Source organism: Pistacia vera, unplaced genomic scaffold (assembly GCF_008641045.1).
Source record: "Pistacia vera cultivar Batoury unplaced genomic scaffold, PisVer_v2 Contig67, whole genome shotgun sequence".
NCBI classification, from domain to species: Eukaryota; Viridiplantae; Streptophyta; class Magnoliopsida; order Sapindales; family Anacardiaceae; genus Pistacia; species Pistacia vera.
This window is the reverse complement of record NW_022196523.1, coordinates 935,345-960,410: the sequence shown is the minus strand read 5'-3', so window position 1 is coordinate 960,410 and position 25,066 is coordinate 935,345. Positions and strand designations below refer to the sequence as shown.

General features: G+C 38.7%; 1 protein-coding gene across 1 annotated transcript; it reads right to left on the bottom strand.

The window, feature by feature from the left end:
- Positions 1–19,707: 19,707 nt before the first annotated feature.
- Positions 19,708–21,643, bottom strand: LOC116112897 (cytochrome P450 705A12-like). Its single transcript, XM_031399021.1, has 2 exons — positions 20,635–21,643; positions 19,708–20,532 (listed from the first exon to the last, which is right to left on the bottom strand). Exons 1-2 carry the CDS (start codon positions 21,562–21,564, stop codon positions 19,906–19,908), a joined length of 1,557 nt encoding a protein of 518 aa, XP_031254881.1. The 5' UTR covers positions 21,565–21,643; the 3' UTR covers positions 19,708–19,905.
- Between the last annotated feature and the right edge of the window lie 3,423 nt (positions 21,644–25,066).

Below are 25,066 nucleotides of genomic sequence, written 5' to 3'. Positions count from 1 at the left end.
CCACCGATAATAGATCTCGATTGTGCGGGAATCGAGAACTAATTTTTGAGCATTTTCAGTTCTCTAAAATCAATATTGAGTTTATGCATGAAACAGGGTTGACCTCGTCGAAAAGCTGGTGACAACACGAGCATAAAGCCGCATAGGCCCAATACCCCGTTTTACTTAGTTTTTTAGGCACCGATAGAGGATCTGGATTGTGGGTTAATCGAGCACTAGTTTTAGGGCATTTTCAATTATGTATAATCAATTCTAAGTTCACGCATACAACAGGGTCGACATCGCCGAAAAGCTGATGACAAAATGAGCAGAAAGCCACATAGGCCCGATACCCTGTTTTACTTAGTTTTTTAGCGACCGATAATAGATCTCGATTGTGCGGGAATCAAAAACTAATTTTTGAGCATTTTCTGTTCTCTATAATCAATACTGAGTTTATGCATGCAACAGGGTTGACCTCGTCGAAAAGCTGGTGACAACACGTGCAGAAAGCCGCATAGGCCCGATAGCCTGTTTTACTCAGTTTTTTCGCCACCGATAGAGGATCTGGTTTGTGGGTTAATTGAGCACTAGTTTTAGGGCATTTTCAATTATGTATAATCAATTCTAAGTTCACGCATACAACAGGGTCGACATTGTCAAAAAGCTGATGAGAAAACGAGCAGAAAGCTGCATAGGCCCAATACCCTGTTTTACTTAGTTTTTAGCCACCGATAATAGATCTCGATTGTGCGGGAATCGAGAACTAATTTTTGAGCGTTTTCAGTTCTTTATAATCAATATTGAGTTTACGCGTGCAACAGGGTTGACCTCGTCAGAAAGATGATGACAAAACTAGCAGAAAGCCACATAGGCCCGATACCCCGTTTTACTCCGTTTTTTAGCCACCGATAATGGAACTCGATTGTGGGTTAATCGAGCACTTGTTTTTGGGTGTTTTCAATTATGTATAATCAATACTATGTTTAAGCATACAACAGGGTTGACCTCGTAGAAAAGCTTATGACAAAACGAGGAAAAAGCCGCATAGGCCCGATATCCTTGTTTTACTCAGTTTTTTTAGCCACCGATAATAGATCTCGATTGTGCGGGAATCTAGCACTAATTTTTGAGCGTTTTCAGTTTTCTATAATCAATACTGAGTTTATGCATCCAACAGGATTGACCTCGTCAAAAAGCTGATGACAAAACTAGCAGAAAGCCACATAGGCCCGATACCCCATTTTACTTAGTTTTTTAGCCACCGATAATGGATCTCAATTGTGGGTTAATCGAGCACTAGTTTTTGAGCGTTTTCAATTATGAATAATCAATACTATGTTTACACATACAACAGGGTTGACCTCGTTCAAAAGCTGATGACAAAACCAGCAGAAAGCCGCATAAGCCCGATACCCTATTTTACTCAGTTTTTTAGCCACCGATAATAGATCTTGATTGTGCGGGAATCAAGCACTAATTTTTGAGCTTTTTCAGTTCTCTACAACCAATACTGAGTTTATGCATGCAACAAGGTCGACCTCGTGAAAAAGCTGATGACAAAACTAGCAGATAGCCGCATAGGCCCGATACCCCCTTTTACTCAGTTTTTTAGCCACCGGTAATGGATCTCGATTGTGGGCTAATCGAGCACTGGTTTTTGGGAGTTTTCAATTATGTATAATCAATACTAAGTTTACGCATACAACAGGTTCGACCTCGTCGAAAAGCTAATGACAAAACGAGCAGAAAGCCGTATAGGCCCGATACCTTGTTTTCTAGTTTTTTAGCCCGATAATAGATCTTGATTGTGCGGGAATCGAGCAGTAATTTTTGAGCTTTTTCAGTTCTCTACAACCATAATGAGTTTATGATACAACAAGGTCGACCTCGTGAAAAAGCTAATGACAAAACTAGCAGATAGCGCCATAGGCTGATACCCCATTTTACTCAGTTTTTTAGCCACCGGTAATGGATCTTCGATGGTGGCTAATCGAGCACTGGTTTTTGGGAGTTTTCAATTAGTATAATCAATACTAAGTTTACGCATACAACAGGTTTGACCGTCGAGAAAGCTAATGACAAAACGGCAGAAAGCCATATAGGCCCGATACCTGTTTTACTCAGTTTTTTAGCCACCGTAATAGATATGGATTGTGCGGGGATCGAGCGTAATTTTTGAGCTTTTAGTTCTTGATATCAGTGCTGAGTTTATGCATGCAACAGGGTCGACTCATTGAAAGCTGATGACAAAACGAGCAGAAGGCCGCATAGGCCGATGCCCGTTTTATTAGTTTTTTAGCCATTGGGGGTGAATCAAGCACTAGTTTTTGAGGTGTTTTAATTATGTATAATCAATACTAAGTTTACACATACAACAGGTTGACCTCGTCGAAAAGCTGATGACAAAACGAGTAGAAAGCCGCATAGGCCGATACCTTGTTACTTAGTTTTTTAGCCACCGATAATAGATCCGGTTGGCGGGAATCGAGCACTAATTTTGAGCATTTCAGTTCTCTATAATCGTGCTGAGTTTATGCATGCAACAGGGTCGACCTCGTTGAAAAGCGGTGACAAAACGAGCAGAAGGCTGCATAGGCCCGATGCCCCATTTTACTTAGTTTAGCTACGGATAAAGGATCTTGATTGTCGGGAATCGAGCAATAGTTTTGAGTATTTCAGTTCTCTATAAATAAATACTGAGTTATTACATGCAACAGGGTCGACCTCGTCAAAAAGCTGATGACAAAACTAGCAGAAGGCCGCATAGGCCCGATGCCCCGTTTTACTTAGTTTTTAGCCATTGTGGGTGAATCGAGCACTTGTTTTGAGTTTTCAATTATGTATAATCAATACTAAGTTTATGCATACAACAGGGTCGACCTCGTCAAAAGGATGACAAAACTAGCAGAAAGCCGATAGGCCGATACCTTGTTTTACTCAGTTTTTTAGCCACCGATAATGGATCTCGATTTCGGGAATCGAGCAATAGTTTTTGAGCGTTTTCAGTTCTCTATAATAAATACTGAGTTATACATGCAACAGTGGTCGACCTCGTCAAAAAGCTGATACAAAAGTAGCAGAAGGTCACATAGGCGATGCCCCGTTTTACTCAGTTTTTAGCCATTGTGGGTAATCGAGCACTAATTTTTGGGTGTTTTCAATGTGTACAATCAATAGTAAGTTTACGCATAGAACAAAGTCCACCTCATCGAAAAGCGGATGGCAAAACGAGCAGAAATCTGCTAAGCCCGATACCCGTGTTACTCAGTTTTTTTAGCCACCGATAAAGGATCTCGATTGTTCGGGAATCGAGCAATAGTTTTGAGGCATTTCAGTTCTCTATAAAATACTGAGTTTATAATGCAACTGGGACGACCTCGTCAAAAAGCTGGTGATAAAAACTAGTAGAAAGCTGCTTAGGTCGGATAGTCCGTTTACTCAGTTTTTAGCCACGATAATGGATCTTGATTGTGGGTTAATCAACCACTAGTTTTTGGGCATTTTCAATTATTATAATCAATGCTTGTTTTATGCTACAACAGGGCGCGACCCATCAAAAAGCTGATGACAAAACGAGCAGAAAGCCGCGTGGGCCCGATACCCTATTTACTTAGTTTTTAGCCACCGATAATGGATCTCGATGTGGGTTAATCGAGCACTAGTTTTTGGGCATTTTAAATTATGTATAATCAATACTAAGTTTATACATACAACGGGATCGAACTCGTAGAAAAGCTGATGACAAAACGAGCGGAAAGCTGCATAGGCCCGATACCCTGTTTTCCTCAGTTTTTAGCCACGATAAGATCTCGATTGTGCGGGAATTGTTAGAGTAGATGCCCTAGAGCCAATCAATTATTGTAGAATTGACTCTTTGTAATAATGTTCATTAATCAATAATAAAAGGCATTTTTATTCTATATCGCGTAAATCATATTATGCAATATGTATTGATATATGTCCTAGAATGTGTAGAATTATGATGAGGGTATCAAGTGTTTCAAATCATGATAGTGAGAACCCTGTGAGCACATATGGTGGCCATTCTAGAAAAGTTCGTAGCCCCAGTATTATTCTGAAGTAAGGGCACAGATAATACGGTAAGGCTATCATAGTGTGAACGACCCTATCGAAAGGCAGTGACTGATCTCACTTGTCAAGGTTGTTTGGTGACAACCTAGTGCAACACATGGGTGCTTGTTGTAGGGGATATACCGCAGCAAGTTCACGGACTGACCCACCAGAGGATTCCATATGGAGTGGTAACCCTAGTGTCTATGGAACAAATCTCTAATGAATGGTGTGATGTGATCCTTAGACTTGAGATCATCGAAAGGCCTTGTGCACGGTTGGTGCAGTTTGACACTAGCCTAATGCAGTTCTTTTTAGAGCTGTCAATACGGTGGTGATTGGCTGCATCGAGGAGTGTATCAAGACTATGGGGAGGTTGACAGAGGATCATCACTCCTGGGTACGGGAGAAGTTACTCACGGCGCAATTCAGTATATGGCGATGACACAAAATTGTGGCCACAGTGGGATTGAGTTGTTGCTCTATCCGGTTATAATACAGGTCATTGGTCTAGAAACTGAATACATAATATCAAGAGTAACCGAAGATTGACACTATTCTATGCCTTCATCTTGTTGAGATACAAAATGATGAAAGGATCGTATTGTACGGTAACATATCGTTGACAGGTAGCTATTTGCTGAATCCAAATCTATCGGGTGGCCATGATGCTTTGGTAGGGGCAATCTTGGTTTGTGTTTAGTGAGACAATTAATTGGTGTTAATCGCGATACTACTACATACCATATGATGAGGAGCCATAGGGTCACACACATAGAAGATAATTAATACTCAAGAAGAAACAAGGGCGTTTCGTTTTGGGGCGAAAGGGTATTTTGGAGGAATTCACAGTGCAATCAATTTGCTAAGGTCGTAGCCTTATTTAAATTTGTTAGAAAATTAAATCAGTGTGAAATTACGTTTAAATATATGTTCGCATATATTTAAATAAATTATCATTATGTTAAATGTTAATATATATATAAATATATATTAATTGATTTTTAATTGAAATAATGATGAATTAAATTAAATATCTAAATGGGAGTGTTGGCAAATTTGGGGGTGTTTGGGTTGGAGCCCAAGCCATTCCATAGGGAATAGGGCAACTAAAATAAGACTATAAAAGAAAAGGTTTTAGTTAAAAGAATGGATGTGTGTTATTTTATTATTTTCATTCTCATTTGAAAAGAGAAAACCCTCCAGCCTCAAACTCTCCCACGCCACTTTTACTTTTCCATTGAAAACAAACACCTTTTGTTTTTTTCTTGATTTCTTAAGGCCAAGGAGGATCTAGCAAATCCCTCCTTGGTTCTGTGTGATTGTCTTCGTGTGGACCTTACGATCGATCCTACACTTGGATCGGTAGCAAACACATTCAGAGACAATATTGGTGGAGCCTCCAAACGTGAGTATGGTTTCTTAAACCTTGAACTGATTTTTGCAGATTTGATTATTTTAATGTAAACTGTGATTTTTATACCAGATCTTGGTTCTAAGGAACGATCCATAGAGTTTATGTTTGTTTTCCGCTGCATAACTGGGTCGTTTACTAACAGTGGTATCAGAGCCTCGGGTATCAAATTTTACAGTTTATGTATGATTTATAACATGTATTTGATTGATATCATGTTGTGTTTTGAAAAATCTGCAAACTCTGCAAATCGCAAAATCTATTATGGATGAATGATTCAAATGATAAACTGGTTTAATAATGTGTCATGGTTGATATATTGGTTGGTTAATATCCTGGTTGAATGTATGTGTGTTGATTTGATTGGATTCGTGTTTATACACAAAAAAACTGCAAAAAAAGCCGAACTGTACGAATTGGGGATTTCCAGGTCTCACCGCGGCGAAGATAAAACCTTCGCTGCGCGGCGAGTCTATGGTAGCAAAAGTACATATGTATACCTCGCCGCGGCGAAGATAAAACCTTCGCCGCGGCAAAGTCTGTGCTTCCTCGCCGCGGCGAAGATTAGCCTGTAGCTTTCCCATTATGTATTTTGCAAAGGGTCTAATCTGCAGTTTTTATAACCTGTAAAGCCAATGTACATTCTGCACATTAAGAGGGTAATAATAATAAACCCACCCAATTCAAAAATTGATTATTTTTGAAATGTATGCTTGTACTGTTTGTATATGCATGGTGCCCGGTACATGAGCCTTAGACCTAAGGATGAATGTTTTAATTATTTTGGGGTGTATGGTTGAATATTTTTTAAAATAGGGCATGGTGTCCTGCCTTCTCTCCTCTCTTGATGTACATTCTTTCTCATCTCATTCCCTCGAATGTAAATCAAGGTTTCTAAATTTGTTGATGTAAAATAGTTTAATATTAATTTTATTGTAAATTTAGAATGATGTTTTTGAAATGTACTTGGAGTCGGAGCACAATGACGTGGCCACATACTTGAGGACTCAAGATGTTTATTACAGGACCCTAGGTGAATCACGATTCCTCTAGGCTCGAGGAGATCGGTTTTAGTTAGGCCATGTACCGGCACGTTTAATATTTTGTTTAGAATGCATGCTAAGGTTGAATGTGAATACATGCCAAACAATGTCATTCTAACAAAGATAATAATTTGATGAGACATTAATATCAAACCCTCAATTAAAGTATATTAAGTCACAGAATGCCTTCCATCACCATGGTTAATCAAACCACTGTTCGTCGAAACCTTGTTTGCCAAAGCGAAAGGTACACTTCTAACAGTAGGAGGTTAAAATTCATTGGAGTTTTCCTAATGGTGACGGGTCAACTTAAAATGACAGTTTGTTGTTCGCTAAAGCGAAGGTGATAAACGCGTCATAGGTAAGTAGGTAGTACACATATTATGTGTACGTGGGGAATGTAGTGTCCACTCTACTGATACTGAGAATCACACTTGAGGACAATGGTTGGAGCCATTGGATTGTGTGATTGGCTTGTTGGCTTTTTCGCATTTTAGGTTGAAGTGGGAGCATCAAATGGTGTGGATTAAGTTTGTTGGCCTACCTAATCAACTCATTTTGGCTTGTTCGCCAAAGCGAAGGTTTAAAATGGGCAGGATGGGATCTCAGTCCACTAGGAAAGCCAACGGGCTTTCAAGTTAATAGTGAGGGCTATTGGCTTGAGTAAAATAGGGGAGCATCGTTTAATAAAAGACCATATTAAATAATAATGAATTTATAAAACTTTATCTTTTCTGCAATTGTAGATTCACCAAAAATGAGCACTATGAACCTGCGACAGATAATCGAAAAAGAAAACAGGTTGGATGGATCCAATTTCTCAGACTGGTATCGTAATATTCGGATTATACTCAAGTCAGAAAAGAAATTATATCCTTGAAAAGCCATACATGGCTGAGCCTGATCTCTGATGCCACTCAGGAAGTAAGGATACTTATCAAAAGTTTGATGATGCTGTAGCATGCAGTGCTTGATGTTAGCATCGATGACACCTATGCTGCAAAAACAGATGGAATATGGATGCTTCTTCCATTCTTATACACCTCAAGGATATTTGAAACAAATGCTCGACATGAGAGGTTAGGTGTCGAAAGCACTGTTTGGGAGTCGCCTGATGAGGGTGCCCAAGTTGGTCCTCATGTGCTCAAGATGATCGAGCACATTGAGAGGCTTGAGACTTTGGGATGTGGCTTGGATGCAGAATTGCAAATGGATTTAATTCTACAATCCTTGCCTGACTATAGCTCGTTCATAATGAATTTCAATAGAACACGATGGAGAAAACCCTATCAGAACTTCGAACATGCTGAGGACTGCAGAGCAGGACCTGAAAAATCCAAGCCTGTTACTGGTTGCTGCCAGTAAATCAAAAGGTAACAGCAAGGGTAAGGCCAAGGCCAAACCCAGCCCAAGCCCAAAGGACAGGTTGCTTTGGGCCTGAGAGTGGCATAGGAAAGGGCAAGGTAGTCTGTCTTTTGTGGCAAGCCTGGCCACTTTGAGGAAACACTGCAAGGCTCCTTGCAAGCAAGAAGAAGTCAGAGGCTACGACTTCAGGTACTTTCATGATGAGATTAACTTCTCTCCCTAACATTGGGTCATGGACACAAGATGTGATACTCACATTTGTACTGATGTGCAGGAACTAAGGCAGAGTAGAGTGCTCGCCAAGGGAGAGGTGGACCTACGAGTTGGAAATGGAGCACATGTGGCTGCATTAGCTGTAAGGACTTATGTTTATCTTTGCCTACGGGCTTGTTATTAGAACTACATAACTGTATCACGTACCTTCTTTCTAGAAATATGATTTCAGTATCCATTTGGATATTGGGGTATCATTTGAGATATCTAATGGATGTTGTCCTTTAGTTTGAATGGTATCTATTTGGAATTTCAAGGTTATAAATGGATTATATGTTCTTGATTTAAACAATAAAGTATTCTCAATATTGAAACTAAGAAAGCAAACATAGCGATCAAAACCAAACTATCTCTGGCATTGTAGATTGTGTCAGTTAATAAGACTCGCATTGCAAAACTTCAAAGGGATGGAGTTTTGGCCCCTTTTGACTTCCAGTCATTTGAGGTGCCTTTTAGGCAAGATGACCAAGTCTCCTTTCACAGGACAAAGTCAAAGGGCTACTGAACTATTAGGCATCATCCATAGTGATGTATGTGGCCCATAACAGTTGAAGCCAGAGGTGGGTCATATTTCATCACATTTACTGATGATTTCAGTAGATAGGTTATGTCTAACCTTATGAGACATAAATCTGAAGCCTTTGATAAATTCAAGGAATTCAGGAATGAAGTACAGAATATGTTGGGCAAAAGTATTAAAGCTCTTCGGTCGGATCGAGGAGGTGAATACTTAAGCTCGGGGTTTTCTGAGTACCTGAAGGAATGTGGGATAGTATCACAACTCACCCCTCCTTATACACCCCAACACAATGGAGTGTCAGAAAGGAGGAATAGGACCTTACTTGACATGGTTAGGTCCATGATGAGTTTTAGTGATTTACCTGCATCGTTCTGGGGTTATGCCCTAGAGACTGCGACTCACGTTTTGAACCGTGTGCCGTCAAAGTCTGTAGATAAGACTCCATATGAGCTATGGAGTGGGCGAAAGCCCAACTTGTCTTATCTAAGGATTTGGGGTTGCGAAGCTTATGTTAAGAAATTGACTTCGAACAAGCTGGGCCCAAAATCCTGTAAATGTATATTTGTGGGGTATCCAAAGGAGACCAAAGGATACTATTTCTACCACCCAGAAGAGCGCAAAATTTTTGTTGCTCGATCTAGTGTCTTCCTAGAAAAGGAATATTTTCTAAGAAGTACTAGTGGGAGAAAAGTAGAACTCGATGAAGTTTTAGAACCACAAGATATACTAGACGAAGGAGGGGATGATGTGCCACAAGAAGTGGTTGAGCATCATAAGGAGGTTACTCCACAACTTGTGGATCAAAGTGAACCACCTCAGGTAGCACAAAAGCTCCGTAGATCTGGAAGAGTACGCCATGAGCCCGAGAGATACGGTTATCTTGTGACTCAACATGGTGACGTACTAGTCTACCAAGATGACAAACCCAGAACCTACGAAGACGCTATATTGGATCCAGATTCCATTAAATGGCTTGAAGCCATGAAATCTGAGATGGACTCCATGTACCAGAACCAAGTGTGGTCTCTGGTGGAACCACCTGAAGGGGTAAAACCCATAAGGTGTAAATGGGTCTTTAAGAAGAAGACTGACATGGATGGCAATGTACATACTTATAAAGCACGACTGGTTGCCAAAGGTTTCAAACAAATTCATGGCATTGACTATGAAGAAACCCTATTCATGGCATTGACTATGAAGAAACCCTTTCGCCGGTTGCGATGATTAAATCCATCCGGATTATGCTTGCAATTGCTACATATCATGACTATGAGATTTCGCAAATGGATGTCAAAACTGCTTTCTTGAATGGAAACCTTGAGGAGGATGTGTATATGACACAGCCNGACCTCGTCGAAAAGCTAATGACAAAACGAGCAGAAAGCCATATAGGCCCGATACCTTGTTTTACTCAGTTTTTTAGCCACCGATAATAGATATGGATTGTGCGGGAATCGAGCGCTAATTTTTGAGCATTTTTAGTTCTTGATATTCAGTGCTGAGTTTATGCATGCAACAGGGTCGACCTCATTGAAAAGCTGATGACAAAACGAGCAGAAGGCCGCATAGGCCTGATGCCCCGTTTTACTTAGTTTTTTAGCCATTGTGGGTGAATCAAGCACTAGTTTTTGAGTGTTTTTAATTATGTATAATCAATACTAAGTTTACACATACAACAGGTTTGACCTCGTCGAAAAGCTGATGACAAAACGAGTAGAAAGCCGCATAGGCCCGATACCTTGTTTTACTTAGTTTTTTAGCCACCGATAATAGATCTCGGTTGTGCGGGAATCGAGCACTAATTTTTGAGCATTTTCAGTTCTCTATAATCAGTGCTGAGTTTATGCATGCAACAGGGTCGACCTCGTTGAAAAGCTGGTGACAAAACGAGCAGAAGGCTGCATAGGCCCGATGCCCCATTTTACTTAGTTTTTTAGCTACGGATAAAGGATCTTGATTGTTCGGGAATCGAGCAATAGTTTTTGAGTATTTTCAGTTCTCTATAATAAATACTGAGTTTATACATGCAACAGGGTCGACCTCGTCAAAAAGCTGATGACAAAACTAGCAGAAAGCCGCATAGGCCCGATACCTTGTTTTACTCAGTTTTTTAGCCACCGATAATGGATCTCGATTGTTCGGGAATCGAGCAATAGTTTTTGAGCGTTTTCAGTTCTCTATAATAAATACTGAGTTTATACATGCAACAGGGTCGACCTCGTCAAAAAGCTGATAACAAAAGTAGCAGAAGGTCACATAGGCCCGATGCCCCGTTTTACTCAGTTTTTTAGCCATTGTGGGTTAATCGAGCACTAATTTTTGGGTGTTTTCAATTGTGTACAATCAATAGTAAGTTTACGCATAGAACAAAGTCCACCTCATCGAAAAGCGGATGGCAAAACGAGCAGAAATCTGCATAAGCCCGATACCCCGTTTTACTCAGTTTTTTAGCCACCGATAAAGGATCNTTTTATTAAGAACGAAGATGAGCCCTGTGTTTACAAGAAAGTGAGTGGGAGCGCAGTAGCATTCCTAGTGTTGTATGTCGATGACATACTTCTGATCAGGACTGATATACCGAACTTGTAGTCGGTAAAGACTTGGTTATCCAAGTGCTTCTCCATGAAGGACTTAGGGGAAGCAGCCTACATCCTTGGTATAAAGATCTATCGTGATAGATCGCATAGGTTGCTTGGCCTGAGTTAGAGTGCATATATTGACAAAGTACTGAAATGATTCAGTATGGAAGAATCCAAGAAAGGATTTCTTCTGATGTCACATGGTGTTGAACTCTCTAAGGAATTATGTTCTAAAACACAAGATGAGAGAGATAGGATGAAAAGGATCCCATATGCATCAGCAATTGGATCCATCATGTATGCCATGCTATGTACTCGGATTGATGTCTTATGTGCTTTGAGCACTTGTAGTAGATATCAATCGGATCTAGGTGAGCGTCACTAGATGGCTGTCAAGAATATTCTTAAGTACCTGGACAGGACTAAGGGTATGTTCTTGGTTTATGGAGGGGAAGATGAGCTCACTGTAAGAGAATACAGTGATGCTAGTTTCCAAATGGACAAAGATGATTATCAATCGCAATCAGGGTTTGTATTTTGTCTCAATGGCGGTGTATTGAGCTGGAAGAGCTCCAAGCAAAGCATTGTAGCAGACTCTACAATGGAGGTTGAGTATATTGCATTGTCAGATGAGGCCAAGGAGGCAGTCTGGATTAAAAAGTTCGTCACTGAACTTGGTGTGGTTCCCACGATTGTTGATCCTATAGACGTCTATTGTGACAACAATGGAGCAATTGCTCAAGCCAGGGAACCACAGTCTCATCAGAAGTCCAGACACATACTCAGACGATTCCATCTCATTAGAGAGATAGTTGAGAGGAAAGACGTGCAGATTAGTAAAGTGCATACTGACGACAATCTCGCAGATCCACTGACAAAGCCTCTGTCATAGCAGAAGCATGAAAGGCACTTGAGATCATTTGGTATTAAATACATGAATGATTGGCTATAGTGCAAGTGGGAGATTGTTAGAGTAGATACCCTAGAGCCAATCAATTATCGTATAATTGACTCTTTGTAATAATGTTCACTAATCAATAAAAGGCATTTTATACTATATCGCGTAAATCATTATTATTGCAATATGTATTGATATATGTCCTTAGAATGGTAGACAGTGTTGATTTACATTTATTCCTTTTATTTTATTTCCTTACATGTTACATTTGCAATTTTATAAATTGTAACTCTTGTACATGATATACAATATACAAAAATTAATCTTCTCTCTTTCTTTCTTACTTATATTCTCTTGGCATATTCAGCAACTAAAGTTGCTTCTTTTGCCACTCTTCTTCTTCACTATGTGGTAACTCAGTTGCTTCTTTGTGCCATTCCAATATCAAATTCTTACATGGTATTAGAGCAGGTTGCCCTGCCAGTCACTCTCCTTTTTCCGTACCAATAATCCAACTCCTGTCCCATACTTTTTTTTCCTGCAAAACAAATGGATCCAAACCCAAAACCACAACAAATCCAATTGGGCCTAGCACACCAAATACTGGCTCAGATTCAACAAACAACCAGACTAATCCAAGCCCAAACCAAGACAACCAAGCCAACCCAAACACACAAACAGGCCCAAATATACAACCCAACCAAGTCAACCAAACTAGGCCCAACCCAAACACTTTTCTAGGCCCAAACACCTTTCCTTTCGGGTTTTCAGGTCAAACCGTCCCAAATCCATTTCCCTACCAATTCCAGATCGTGCAGCCCCAACCTCGTCGGCCGGAGCCTGGCGATTCTCTCTATTCCTCCCCATTTGATGGACCAGAACTTGTTCTGGTTAAACATGTTCTCATTAGCATAGAGAACTGCACGACATGGGCTCACGACTTATGGCGGGCACTCATCGCCAAAGACAAAGATAGGTTTATAGATGGCATCGTTGCACCACCGGAAGAATCTCATCTCCTCAAATATTGGACCAAATGTAACATGCTAGTCCGTTCATGGATCGGCAACTCCTTGACCCAGGAGGTTGCCGTTGGTTTACCTCTAACAGAAATTGTCGAGGAACTCTGGCGATTCATCAAGGAGAGGTATGGCCAGTTGGATCTGGCCAAAATCTTCACTCTACGGTAAGGTCTCGCTAATGTCAAGTAGCATAATCAGACCGTGACAATATATTATAATCGACTCTCGGCCCTGTGGAATGAGATTGATGCTATCATAGATCCTCTTTGTGGACCACCAGAAACACTACAACAGTTCCAATAGATCAAGGAACAAGATCGTCTAATCCATTCTCTTCTTGGATTAAACGATAATTTCCTGCCTTTTTGCACCCAAATGTTGGCCACCACATCATCGATGTCACTCCGCCGTGTGTATCAACTAGTTGTCCAAGACAGGAGTCAATGCCTAGTCTCCATGGAATCACCATGGTTGGGTGATTCCGTGGCCTTTGCCGTAGACAGAGAAACCAAAGGGGAGGGGGAGGGGTTGCGGATAGGTTTTCAAAATGAGAAGGAAAAGGGTAATCTTTTATACAAGGGAATGAATGGCCAAGATCAGCTCAAACAATCTGACAGCCCACAAGCAGTCAACCAAGTCGATGGAGTCAACAGTTAACCTGGTCAATTTTTGGGCAATTCATCTAATGGCTCATTTTTCATCAACTCTCAAAACGGATCAAATGGTTCAGGACTGTCTTGATCGGGTAAAAAAATGTATTGTGACTACTGCAAAAGGCAGAACCATAATCGAGACAGATGCTAGAAATTACATGGTTACCCTAAGGACAAAATTGGCAATCCAACCGCAAATAGTGTGAATGTCACCAACACTTCAGGATCTGAGGTCCAATCATCTCTAATCAAGCCTGAAAAAATCACTCAACTCATCTAGATACCAAATCAACTCCTAACAAACAATGTTTCTGCTAGTTATGCAAGTACATCCTTTTGTTTCAGTAATCAATTTCCAGTGATTTATGGATTATTGACTCAGGTGCTAGTGATCACATAATTTGTGACCCTAAATATTTTCAATCACACACAAACACCATTACACAATTATCTGTTAGAATGCCAAATGGTAATATTGCCAAAGCAACTCACACGGGGGTAGTCAAACTTACTGACAACATAACTCTCAGAAATGTTCTTTTTGTCCCTGCTTTTTATTTTAACCTTATATATGTATCCAAATTTTGCACTGACAATGATTGCACATTATAATTCCATCTCGATGTGTGTACCTTTCAGGACCCTTTGACTGACAAACTGATGGGCTTGGGTAAGGCACACCATGGTCTCTACTATTGGGAGCCTTTTTCCCTTTTTCCTAGAAATAAAAACTATTATCGTAATGCCAATTTTAATAATAAATCTCTGATTTTTCATCAAAGAATGAGTCACAATGCATCTATACCTTACTCTAATTGTCCAATTTGTCCAATTGCTAAACAACCAAGAAAAAGTTTTCCCATTAGCACATCCTCCACTAAACACCCTTTTGCCCTAATCCATCTTGATATCTGGGGCCCATACTCTGTTCCCAATCATGATGGATCCAGGTATTTCGTTACAGTAGTGGATGATTTTACACGAGGTACCTGGATATTCTTGATGCAATCCAAAGCTTTTTTCTCACATCGTCAACTTTCTCTCTATGGTCCAAACACAATTCAAAACACAGGTTCAAAGGGTTAGGGCTGCTTTAGAATTTTTTAACCAGTGGTGCTCTTGTTCCTTTCCCATGAGATTCTTCATGAGAGTTCTTGTACCTATACCCCTCAACAAAATGGGATTGTTGAACGAACACACTGTCACCTATTAGTAGTAGCCCGAGCCCTCAAACACCAAACCCATATCCCCGCCACCTTTAGGGGCAAATGTGTGACTACTGCCACCCATCTCATTAATCGCATGCCTTTACGGGTTATTAGAGGTAAAACTCCTTTTGAATTACTATTTGGAAAGATACTTGATAACACTCACTTACGAGTTTTTGGTTGTTTATGTTACTCCACCATAGTGGGTTCCCGTGACAAGTTTGCTCCTCGTGCCAAGAAATGTATTTTCATGGGGTATCCTATGCTCCAGAAAGGGTATCACCTTTATGATCCTCAACTTAACAAATTCTTTGTTAGTAGAGATGTCTTCCACGAGGGAATTTTTCCTTTCTTAGAAAATGCCACTCTATCCCCTCCATCAGCACCTGCCTCGTTGGATCATTAGCCAAATACTCCCATCATTGTGGTTCCTATTCTGCTTACTCAGCCAGACTCTGATCAGACTCTTGATTTGCATCCTGATTCCACAATTTTTGATACACATCCAGGATCCCTCCATACCACAGATTCATCCTCTCCGAGTCCCGTTTAGGATACTCTTCCACCTATAGATATGGCTATTCCTACTCCTTTACCAGCTCATGCTCCTTTACGCCGGTCTTCCAAAGTTACTCCAGCACCAGTCTGGATGGCTGATTACATCTGCTCCACTATGGAAGGTACTATTTATCCCATATCTAAATATGTTAGCTTTGACAGATTATCTCTTGGACACAGGTTCTGTATGAGCAATATTTCAACTGATCGGGAACTAGTCACCTTTTCTAATGCCGTTCAGCATGATTGTTAACGTCAGGCCATGGAGGCAGAAATAAATGCTCTAGTCAACAACCACACATGGGACCTTGTTTCTTGCCCTTCTCATAAGAAACCTATTGGTTGTAAGTGGGTCTACAAAATCAAATACCGTGCTGATGGTTCCATCGAACGACATAAAGCTCGCCTTGTTCCAAAGGCTTCACTCAACGGGAAGGATTTGACTATCACGAAACCTTCTCACCTGTAGCCAAACATGTCAGTGTCCGTACATTCCTTTCTATTGCTTCTCACCATGATTGGCCACTCCATCAGATGGACATCTATAATGCTTTCCTCTATGGGGATCTTGATGAGATGTTTTATATGGATATTCCTCCCGGACTTCGCAATCAGGGGGAGAATCTTGTATGTAGATTACGAAAATCTTTATATGGGCTAAAGCAAGCATCACGACAGTGGAATGGAAAGTTTACAGAAGCTCTCACAACCATTGGATTCACCCAACCCAAGCATGACTATGCTCTATTCTCCAGACAAAAGGGTGAGTCTTTCCTTAGTATCATAGTTTATGTTGATGACATTCTCATTACAGGAAATGACGAGAAAGCAATCATAGAATTTAAAGAGTATCTTCACAGTACATTCCACATTAAAGATTAAAAGGCACCAATGTTGTTTCTGGGAATTGAGATTGCTCATTCCTCAGAAGGAATATCTCTCAGCCAATGGAAGTATGTGCTTGAACTCATTGTAGATTCAGGGCTAGCCGCATGCGAGCCAAGCATCATTCTTGTAGAACAAATGTTAAGTTGACTACACAAGAATATGATGAGAAAAGCCAAAATCCTAAGATTGATCCATCATTATAAGATAGCTCCAGTTATCAATGGCTTTTCGAAAGGCTCATTTATCTCACAATGACTTGACCAGACATCAGCTATGTAGTTCAAATCCTCAGCCAATTCATGCATGCCCTAAAGTAATCCCACATGGATGCAGCAGTGAAGGTACTAAAATATTTGAAGGGTTGTCCAGGGCTAGGATTTCTTTTACTAAGGAAAGGGGACCTCAACATCACTGCATACTACGACTCATATTAGGGTTCATGTCCAGTGACAAGAAGCTCCCTCACTGGTTTTTGTGTTAAACTTGGCGTATCACTTATTTCATGGAAAACAAAGAAACAATCCACCGTATCACTCTCATCAACAGAGGCTGAATATAGAGCCATGGCCAAAACCGCATGTGAGGTCACATGGATTCTTGGACTATTAAAGGATCTGAATCTACAAGTGGAAACACCAATTAAATTATATTGTGACAACAAAGCAGCCAATCCATTCTTCCATGAAAGAACAAAGCATATAGAGATTGATTGCCACTTTGTCAGAGACAAGATATAAGAAGGTATAATTAAAATAGAGCACATCCGAACAACAAATCAGCTAGCAGACATATTCACAAAACCATTGTGTCAGAGGCAACATTTTCGCATTTATTGAGCAAGCTTGGAGTTTATGAGATTTATAAACCATGAGCTTGATGGGGAGTGTTGACATGTGACTATACACGCCATATTTAGAAGATTTATAATATTTGATAGTGTCCAAGTATGGTAGCTTAGGTAGAATTATATTATTGCATTGTGTGTACTGATTTACATTTATTCTTTTTATTTTATTTCTTTACATGTTACATTTACAATTGTATAAATTGTAACTCTTGTACACGAAATGCAATATACAAAAATTAATCTTCTCTCTTTCTTTCTTGCTTAAATTCTCTCGGCATACTCAACAACTAAAGTTGCTTCTTTTGCCTCTCTTCTTCTTGTACTCTGTGGTAACTCAGTTGCTTCTTCGTGCTACTCCAATATCAAATTCTTACAAAAATATGGAAGGATTAAGGATAGATATATCTAATTAGATAACTAACGGGATGCGTGAAAGGGTCTAGCTAAAACTGATGTATATTACAACCAATATTTGCTTGGGATCGCATTATATTTTAGTGCCAGTTAGGATTTTAGCTAAAACTAACTATGAATGAAGTTACAGTAATGACTAATGAATACAGGCATGGAAAGAAAGATTATTCTTGTCTCGGTGAATTTTTTATTTCTTTCGTGGTAATTTATGCCACAATTGGAAGCAAAAATTGTGCTCCATGTCTCACAAATATTCTCAAGCACAAGTTGGTGGCTTCGTGCTCTTCTAAATCCCTCCCGTAAATGTTGACGTGAAATGACTTCCCTTCACTATAAATATGGGTGCCATTTGCAAGGCAACGCAAACTATTCATCAAAGCTCTCAGGTCATTTGAGAAACCATTTTGAGAGAGTTAAGTGAGTGAGTTTTTGAGTGTTAGAGATAATTGGATGTATTTGAGATTTTGAGTTGGAGAGTTTTCCAATACTTTATTTTGTTTGTAAAAATTCTTCTTTTATCTTTGCAAGTAGACGTAGGCTAAAAAGTTGAATCACATAAATTATTGTGTTCTTTATGTGTTAATATTTTTCTCTATTTGTCTTGCCGTTAATTATTATATGTGGGATTGAGTTTATCATAGCATGTCTAAAAGAAAAAGATTGCAATCAAGAATTCAAGATGGTGAACTATAGAAACAACTTTTCAATTGTGCTCCTTTGGGAGAAGTGAGAATAAGTTTTTTAATTCACTGCTATCAACTTGAGAAATATTATACATACAAAATGATAATGAAAGATGATTGGATGAAAGTTTATTTTTAATTAAAAATTGATCAACATCATTTGGCACATAGTGTTGTATAAAAATATTGTGTGTGTAATATTATGCTATCAACTTATCATTAACCTTAGTTCTGAATACTGCAAACACTGCATTAGTTCGGCATTAACTCTAAACTCCTTATCGTTAGCTTTTTTTCGGTAAGTTTGACGGAATTAGAGTGAATGACCTTACTGCCATTATTAACCCATGCCCAGCAGCCAGCACCTTGCCTGCCTAACAGTCCCACTCCCACCATCCTTGCGCAGACAGCAGCCTGTACTATTAAAGCCAGAGGTCCAACAGCCCCATGTTCTCCCTCACACAAAATCACCATGGCTAAAAGTTCTCCCTCCATTACCCATCAACATAAACACAATCAACTAAAACAAAATAACCCAAATGAGTACATACGTGATCAACTGTGTCACCGAAGCTGAGATTAGCAAACAGGTACACATGCACAACGAGCAAATGGATGAAGAAAAGGGAGAGTGAAAGAAGAAGAATCATTACAGAAACAAGAAAAGGAAAGGGAACAATTTGGGGCTTCAAATCCCGGGTCAATCCGGTTTTTCCCCGTTTTCGCAATGGCTTCTTCTCTCTTGTTTCGCCTCATTTACTTCTTGAACATGAAAAGAGAAGAAATCCACACCTCGATAACCTCTTGTTGGCTTTAATCTTTATGGCCATCACTCTGTTCATGGCGAACAAGAACAAGAAATAAATCAGATAAATAATGCAAGCCACCAACAATTCTACTTCAAGTTTCAACCATCTCCTCACCCCCTCAATAAGCAGCAAAGTACGATCAACTAAAACAAATAATTGTACGTAGTACAGCATGGGAATGCGCGGTGCCCTGCCACGAATCTCTTTGCGGCTGCGTATGTCATAGCAGGTATTTATATAGTTACTATGTTTACTATTGGAAAGTTATATTTTAACAAAACAATTAATTGTAACACGAGAAAAAAAAAAAAAAAAAAATCCCATTAGTTAAAGGATAGTGTTCATATTTTCTCTGATCATTTAGTTTATAAGAAAGACTGTGATGATGTATTAGTTGAAATACATATTTAATTATGGCAAGGAAGCTTCAAAATTTTGAGAGACAATGAGACATTAGTGTATTTATTTGCTGGCGATGCGTACAGGAAAAATTGACAAAAGCAAGCTTCATTATTTAGGATAGAATTTTTAGTACATATATAATGCCAGAATTAATAAAGAAATCTGCAGAAGGATCTTACAGATTTCCAGTTTATTCCTTTCTAGACAATTAGCACTTGAAAGAAAATTAATTACTAATTGATCAATACTTTAGATGTCGGGCTTGAGTAAACCATATCATGTTTGCGCAAATGGGTTGAAGTGAACCACAGGACGACACATAAGCTGCTCAGGCAAGCTCAGTGACATTCCTGGTCCAGCTTGCAGTTTAAACTTACTGCCTTCAACTTCAAAATCAAAGCATTGAACCATTGCAGCTGCTGCAACACTCATGATGGTTGATGATAACAATGCACCCGGGCAGGATCTCCTCCCTCCTCCAAATGGACAATAATTGAAAAGTTGTTTCTTTGTTTCACTATCTTCTTCTTCTTTGGAATAAACCAAGAACCTCTCAGGGCGGAACTCGTTTGGTTTATCCCAAAACTCAGGATCCCTCATTATGGCATATACATTAACAACTGTTATAGTTTTTCCAGGTATATCGAAGCCTTTGATATTACAATTTCTATGGGATTCCCTGAACATTATAGGGACATGTGGATGAATTCTCAGTGTTTCCTTCACCACGGCCTGCAAAAAAGGAAGATTTCGTATATCTGATTCTTCAACAAGTCTATTTCTTCCAACAACTGATTCAATCTCTTCCCTAGCTTTATTAAATGAATCAGGATGGTTGATAAGCTCCGCTATTACCCATTTTACGCTCTCATCTGTGCCACTGATGCCAGCAACCAAGAGATCCTGCAGGTATATTTTAGGAATATTATTTAATCTATTATGTTTAATACTCAATAAAGAAAAGAAAGGACTGACTAAAAATGTTTAATTGGATTCTCTTTATACCAGAAGGAAGGCCTTGATGTTTGTTTTGGTAATCTTGAACTCTGATTTTTCATCATGATAAACCTCCAAGAGGATATCCATCAAATCTCTATTTTCTGATCTGTCGCCATCTCCATTTGCTCTTACTTCATGCTCTTCTAAGTACTTTTCCAATAACTCATCATACCATTTAGTCAACTCTCTACCCCGTTTCTGCAACAACCAGTACGCTAATATTTTGAAAGGGCCTAGTGATTCAGCAAACAAAAATTTTACAAGCAGCACTAGTGACTCCTCCACCATCTCTTTCATCATATCAGCCTCACAATTTTCCTCTGAAAATTCTGCACCCGTCACCATCCTCATTAGGACACTACTTGCAATCTTCCCTAATTCACTACCCACGTCCACAACCTCATTTTTACCAGCTTTCTCCAATATTTTGCTCAAGAGTCGCATAATTTCTTCGCGTCTAACATTACGTGACCTTTCAAGGTGTCGCGCTCCAAGTAGATCAGAAACGCAAAGTTTCTTCATGAATCTCCAGGAATCTCCATATGGTGCAGCGAAGAACCCAAGATTTCCCAGGAATATACTATCCCTGAAAACAGATTGTGGGCGATAAGCAAAGTTAATATCATGTGTTTTGAAGATTTCCAAGGCCACAGCAGCTGATGAAACAACAACACAGTGCATATATCCAATACGGAGATAAAGGAGAGGACCATATTTAGTGCAGATATCAGTGACGGATTTGTGGACTGTTAGGCTCATGAGATGGAGATGACCAATGAGAGGAAGAGCAGGTGGGCTTGGAGGGAGGCGCAAGTGGGTGGTGCTTGATGAACTGGTTAGCCTTTTGAAGAGAAAGCGAAGAAGAAAGGTGCACATAATGAAGATGAATAAGGAGATTATGAAGTAGCATTGCATGCCTACGTTAATGGTGGCCATTGTTGCAGAAGGATTGGACTTCTTTAGTTAATTTGCAGAGCATCTCCTAATTAGCTAGTATTTATAGTTAAAAAACTTACTTCTGTTATGTTATTTACCAAAGAAGAGCTACATTCTACTAATGAAGTACCTGTTTTTGGTAATTCCACAGGCTATCAATCTACTCCATCCAGATCAGCTTCAATAGACTCACTTACATCAAGCTCCAAAATGCTCCAAATCTGATTCTCCTCACACATTACATCTGTTAGAGTAGGTGCCCTAAAGCTAATCAAATCTTGTAATTGAATCTAATTTTGTATCATGTTTATCTATTAATAAAAGGCATTATCTATATTTGTTTTTCATATTTACAAATATGTTATGATATATATCCTTAGAATAGTAGAACCGTGACAAGGGGATCAAGTGTGTTTTAACTCTAGATTGCGAGAACCCTATGATCACATGAGATGACCATTCTAGAAATGTCTATAACCCCATTATTATTTTGAGCAAAGACACAGTTAATACGGTAAGACTATCATAGCATTGAACGATCCTACTGAAAGGTTGTGACAAATCTCACTTGACTGACCCACCAGAGGATTCTATATAGATGGTAACCCTAGTGTCTATGAAAAAAATCCTCTAATGGATGGCAGTGCATGTGATCCTTAAACTTGAGATCATTGGAGCACTTTGTGCACCTATTAGTGTAGTTTAACACTAGCTTAACATAGTTTTTTTTTTTTTTTATAGGACTATCAGAATGATAGTGATTGACTACATTGAGAAGTGCACTAAGGCTACCGTGGATCAACAAATGATTTATCACTCCTAGGTACCAGAGAAGTTATATCATAGTGCAGTTTTGTTAAATGACAATGACTACAAATCTGTGGCTCAGTTGAGTTGTCGCCTAATCAGATTTAGTTCGGTCGTTGATCCAATAACCAAACACCAATATATATTAAGGGAATATTTGAGGTAGACACTATTTTTGTGCCTGAGCCTTGATGAGATAACAGATAATGAAGATATTTGGTTGCACGATAACCATACTGTTGATAGGTATATGTCTTCCGCTGACTCTCTATCATTTGGATGGCTATGATGTCTTGCTAGATGTCGATCTTAATCAATGAATATAAAGACGATTAATTGTAGATTAATCACGATTCTGTTCACTACCAACATTATAGAGTACCTATAGGTCACACACAAAAGAAGGTTGAATTCTAAAGGTTAATACTTTGGGGGTTTATGGAATGAATTGTCTTATTTCTAGAATTTTAGATATCACATCTAGAATTGGTAAAGAAAATTTTGATCTCTTTAATAAACCGAGTCAAGAGAGATGATTTAGGGTTTTTTAGTGAAAGAGACCTTTGGGTAATTTTATCATAAGGGGCCTTTTGGTAATTTTCTAAAGCAATTGAGTATAAATTACCCACCTAATCTAGGGTTGCCGCCTATTGCTATTTATTGAGGGAAAAGATTTAAAGTTTATATATTAAACCCAACCCTATAAGAAAAACCTAATTGTATATTCTCAAATTAATCTAGCAATTGATTTTTCCTCTTGATCCTTTGGTGCTTTTGTGTGGACAAATTCGTGTAATCCTATGCTTTGATTAATTTGTGGAAGGAAAATTAAAGTGACAGAGTCTCCAATGATAATAAGTTCATTAAACCTAGTATAAATTTATTAATTAAACACACATATAATTATAACCTTGATCTTGGGTTTATTGTAATTAGGATTAAATTTTTTGTTTCATATTCTGCTACATAAATCCAATATTTCCTTACACAAGATTTGTTAGAATATGTGGTTAATGTTTTTGTCTGGTTAATCAATAACTTAGAGAATAAGAAATGTGCAAGATTAGTTAGAATATGTAGTTAACATTTTCTCTAGGTATTTAATAACTTGGAGAATAAGAAATGTGTTTGATGAGGGTTTGAGCTTTTTGAAGATAGATGAAAGTAGGAAAGTGAAGATTATGTAGAGTATAATGACAAGATTAAGCAATAATATGGCAAGAGGGGCATTGTATGTATGCATATACAAGTAAGATGTCCCTTTATTTATACCTAAATAAGTTTCATTAATTATGTCACAAACCATTAAAAGCGAAATTAATAATGTGGCTAGATTATGTGGTTAACACATTATCTCGTTAATTAGTAACTTTGAGAATAAGAAATGTGCAAGATTTGTTAGAATATGTGATTAACCTTTTCTCTGGTTGATTAATAACTTAGATAATAAGAAATGTGCAAGATTAGTTAGACTATGTGGTTAACATTTTCTCTTGTTAATTAATAACTTTTAGAATAAGAAATGTGTTTAATAAGGTTATAGCTTTTTAAAGATAGATGAAAGCAGGAAAGTGAAGATTTTACAGATTAATGACAAGATTAAGTAATAATAGTGCAAGGGGGCCATTGTATTTATGCATATACTAAGGGTGAGTAGTTCTGGACTTTCGGGTACGACATTTTTTGAAGGAACCAAAATCAAAATTAAAACCGGAATTGGAACCGATCGGATCCTAAGATTTAGAACCGAAACCGAAATCAGCCGATTCTAGTTCCTAGATACTTGGAATCAGAACCTAAAACATAGGTTCCGGGTACTTGGTTAATTTAAATTACCCCTTACTTTTAAAAAATGACAAATACACCCCCAAAATTTATAAATAAACCCTTAAAGTTTACAAAAGTTATAATTTAGTCTTGGTTCCTACCCAGGTACCTAGAGCTTGATTCTGATTCCAGTTCCCGGTTCCAGCCCTATTCCACTTAGGAATAGCCATAGGCTGCAATCCTAGTTCACCCTTGCAACCAAACACACCCTTTATGGTATTTTAATTAATTAATTATTAATATAATTAAAATCAATTAATATATAATAATATATTAACATTCAATTAACAATAATAATTCATTTAAATATATACATAGATATATTTAAATATAATCTCACTAATTTAATTTTGATATTAAAATTAAATACAGGCAACAACCTCAGCAAATTTAACTGCACTGTGAGATTACCAAAATACCATTCGTCCTGAATGACGAAAATACCCTTCTCACAAATTGATTCTTAAATTATCTTCTAAGTGTGTGACCCGTAGGCTCCTTACCATATCGGCAGTGAGTAGTATCGCGATTAACACTAATTAATCATCTCACTACACACAGATCAAGATTGGCCCCTAGCAAGGCATCATGGCCACCTGATAGATTTGGATTCAGCGAAACCGCAGCCTGTCAACGATATGGTTACCGTGCAATCAAATCTTTTTCATCAACTGTTATCTCATCGAGACTGAGGTACAGAAATAGTGTCAACCTCAGATATCCTCGACATGTTTTTATTCAGTTACTAGACCTATGACAGGAATATTAAATTGGATTGAGCATCAACTCAATCCCACTGTGGCCATAGATTTAGTGTCATTGCCATTTATTGAATTACCTAGTGAGATAACTTCTCTCGTACCTAGGA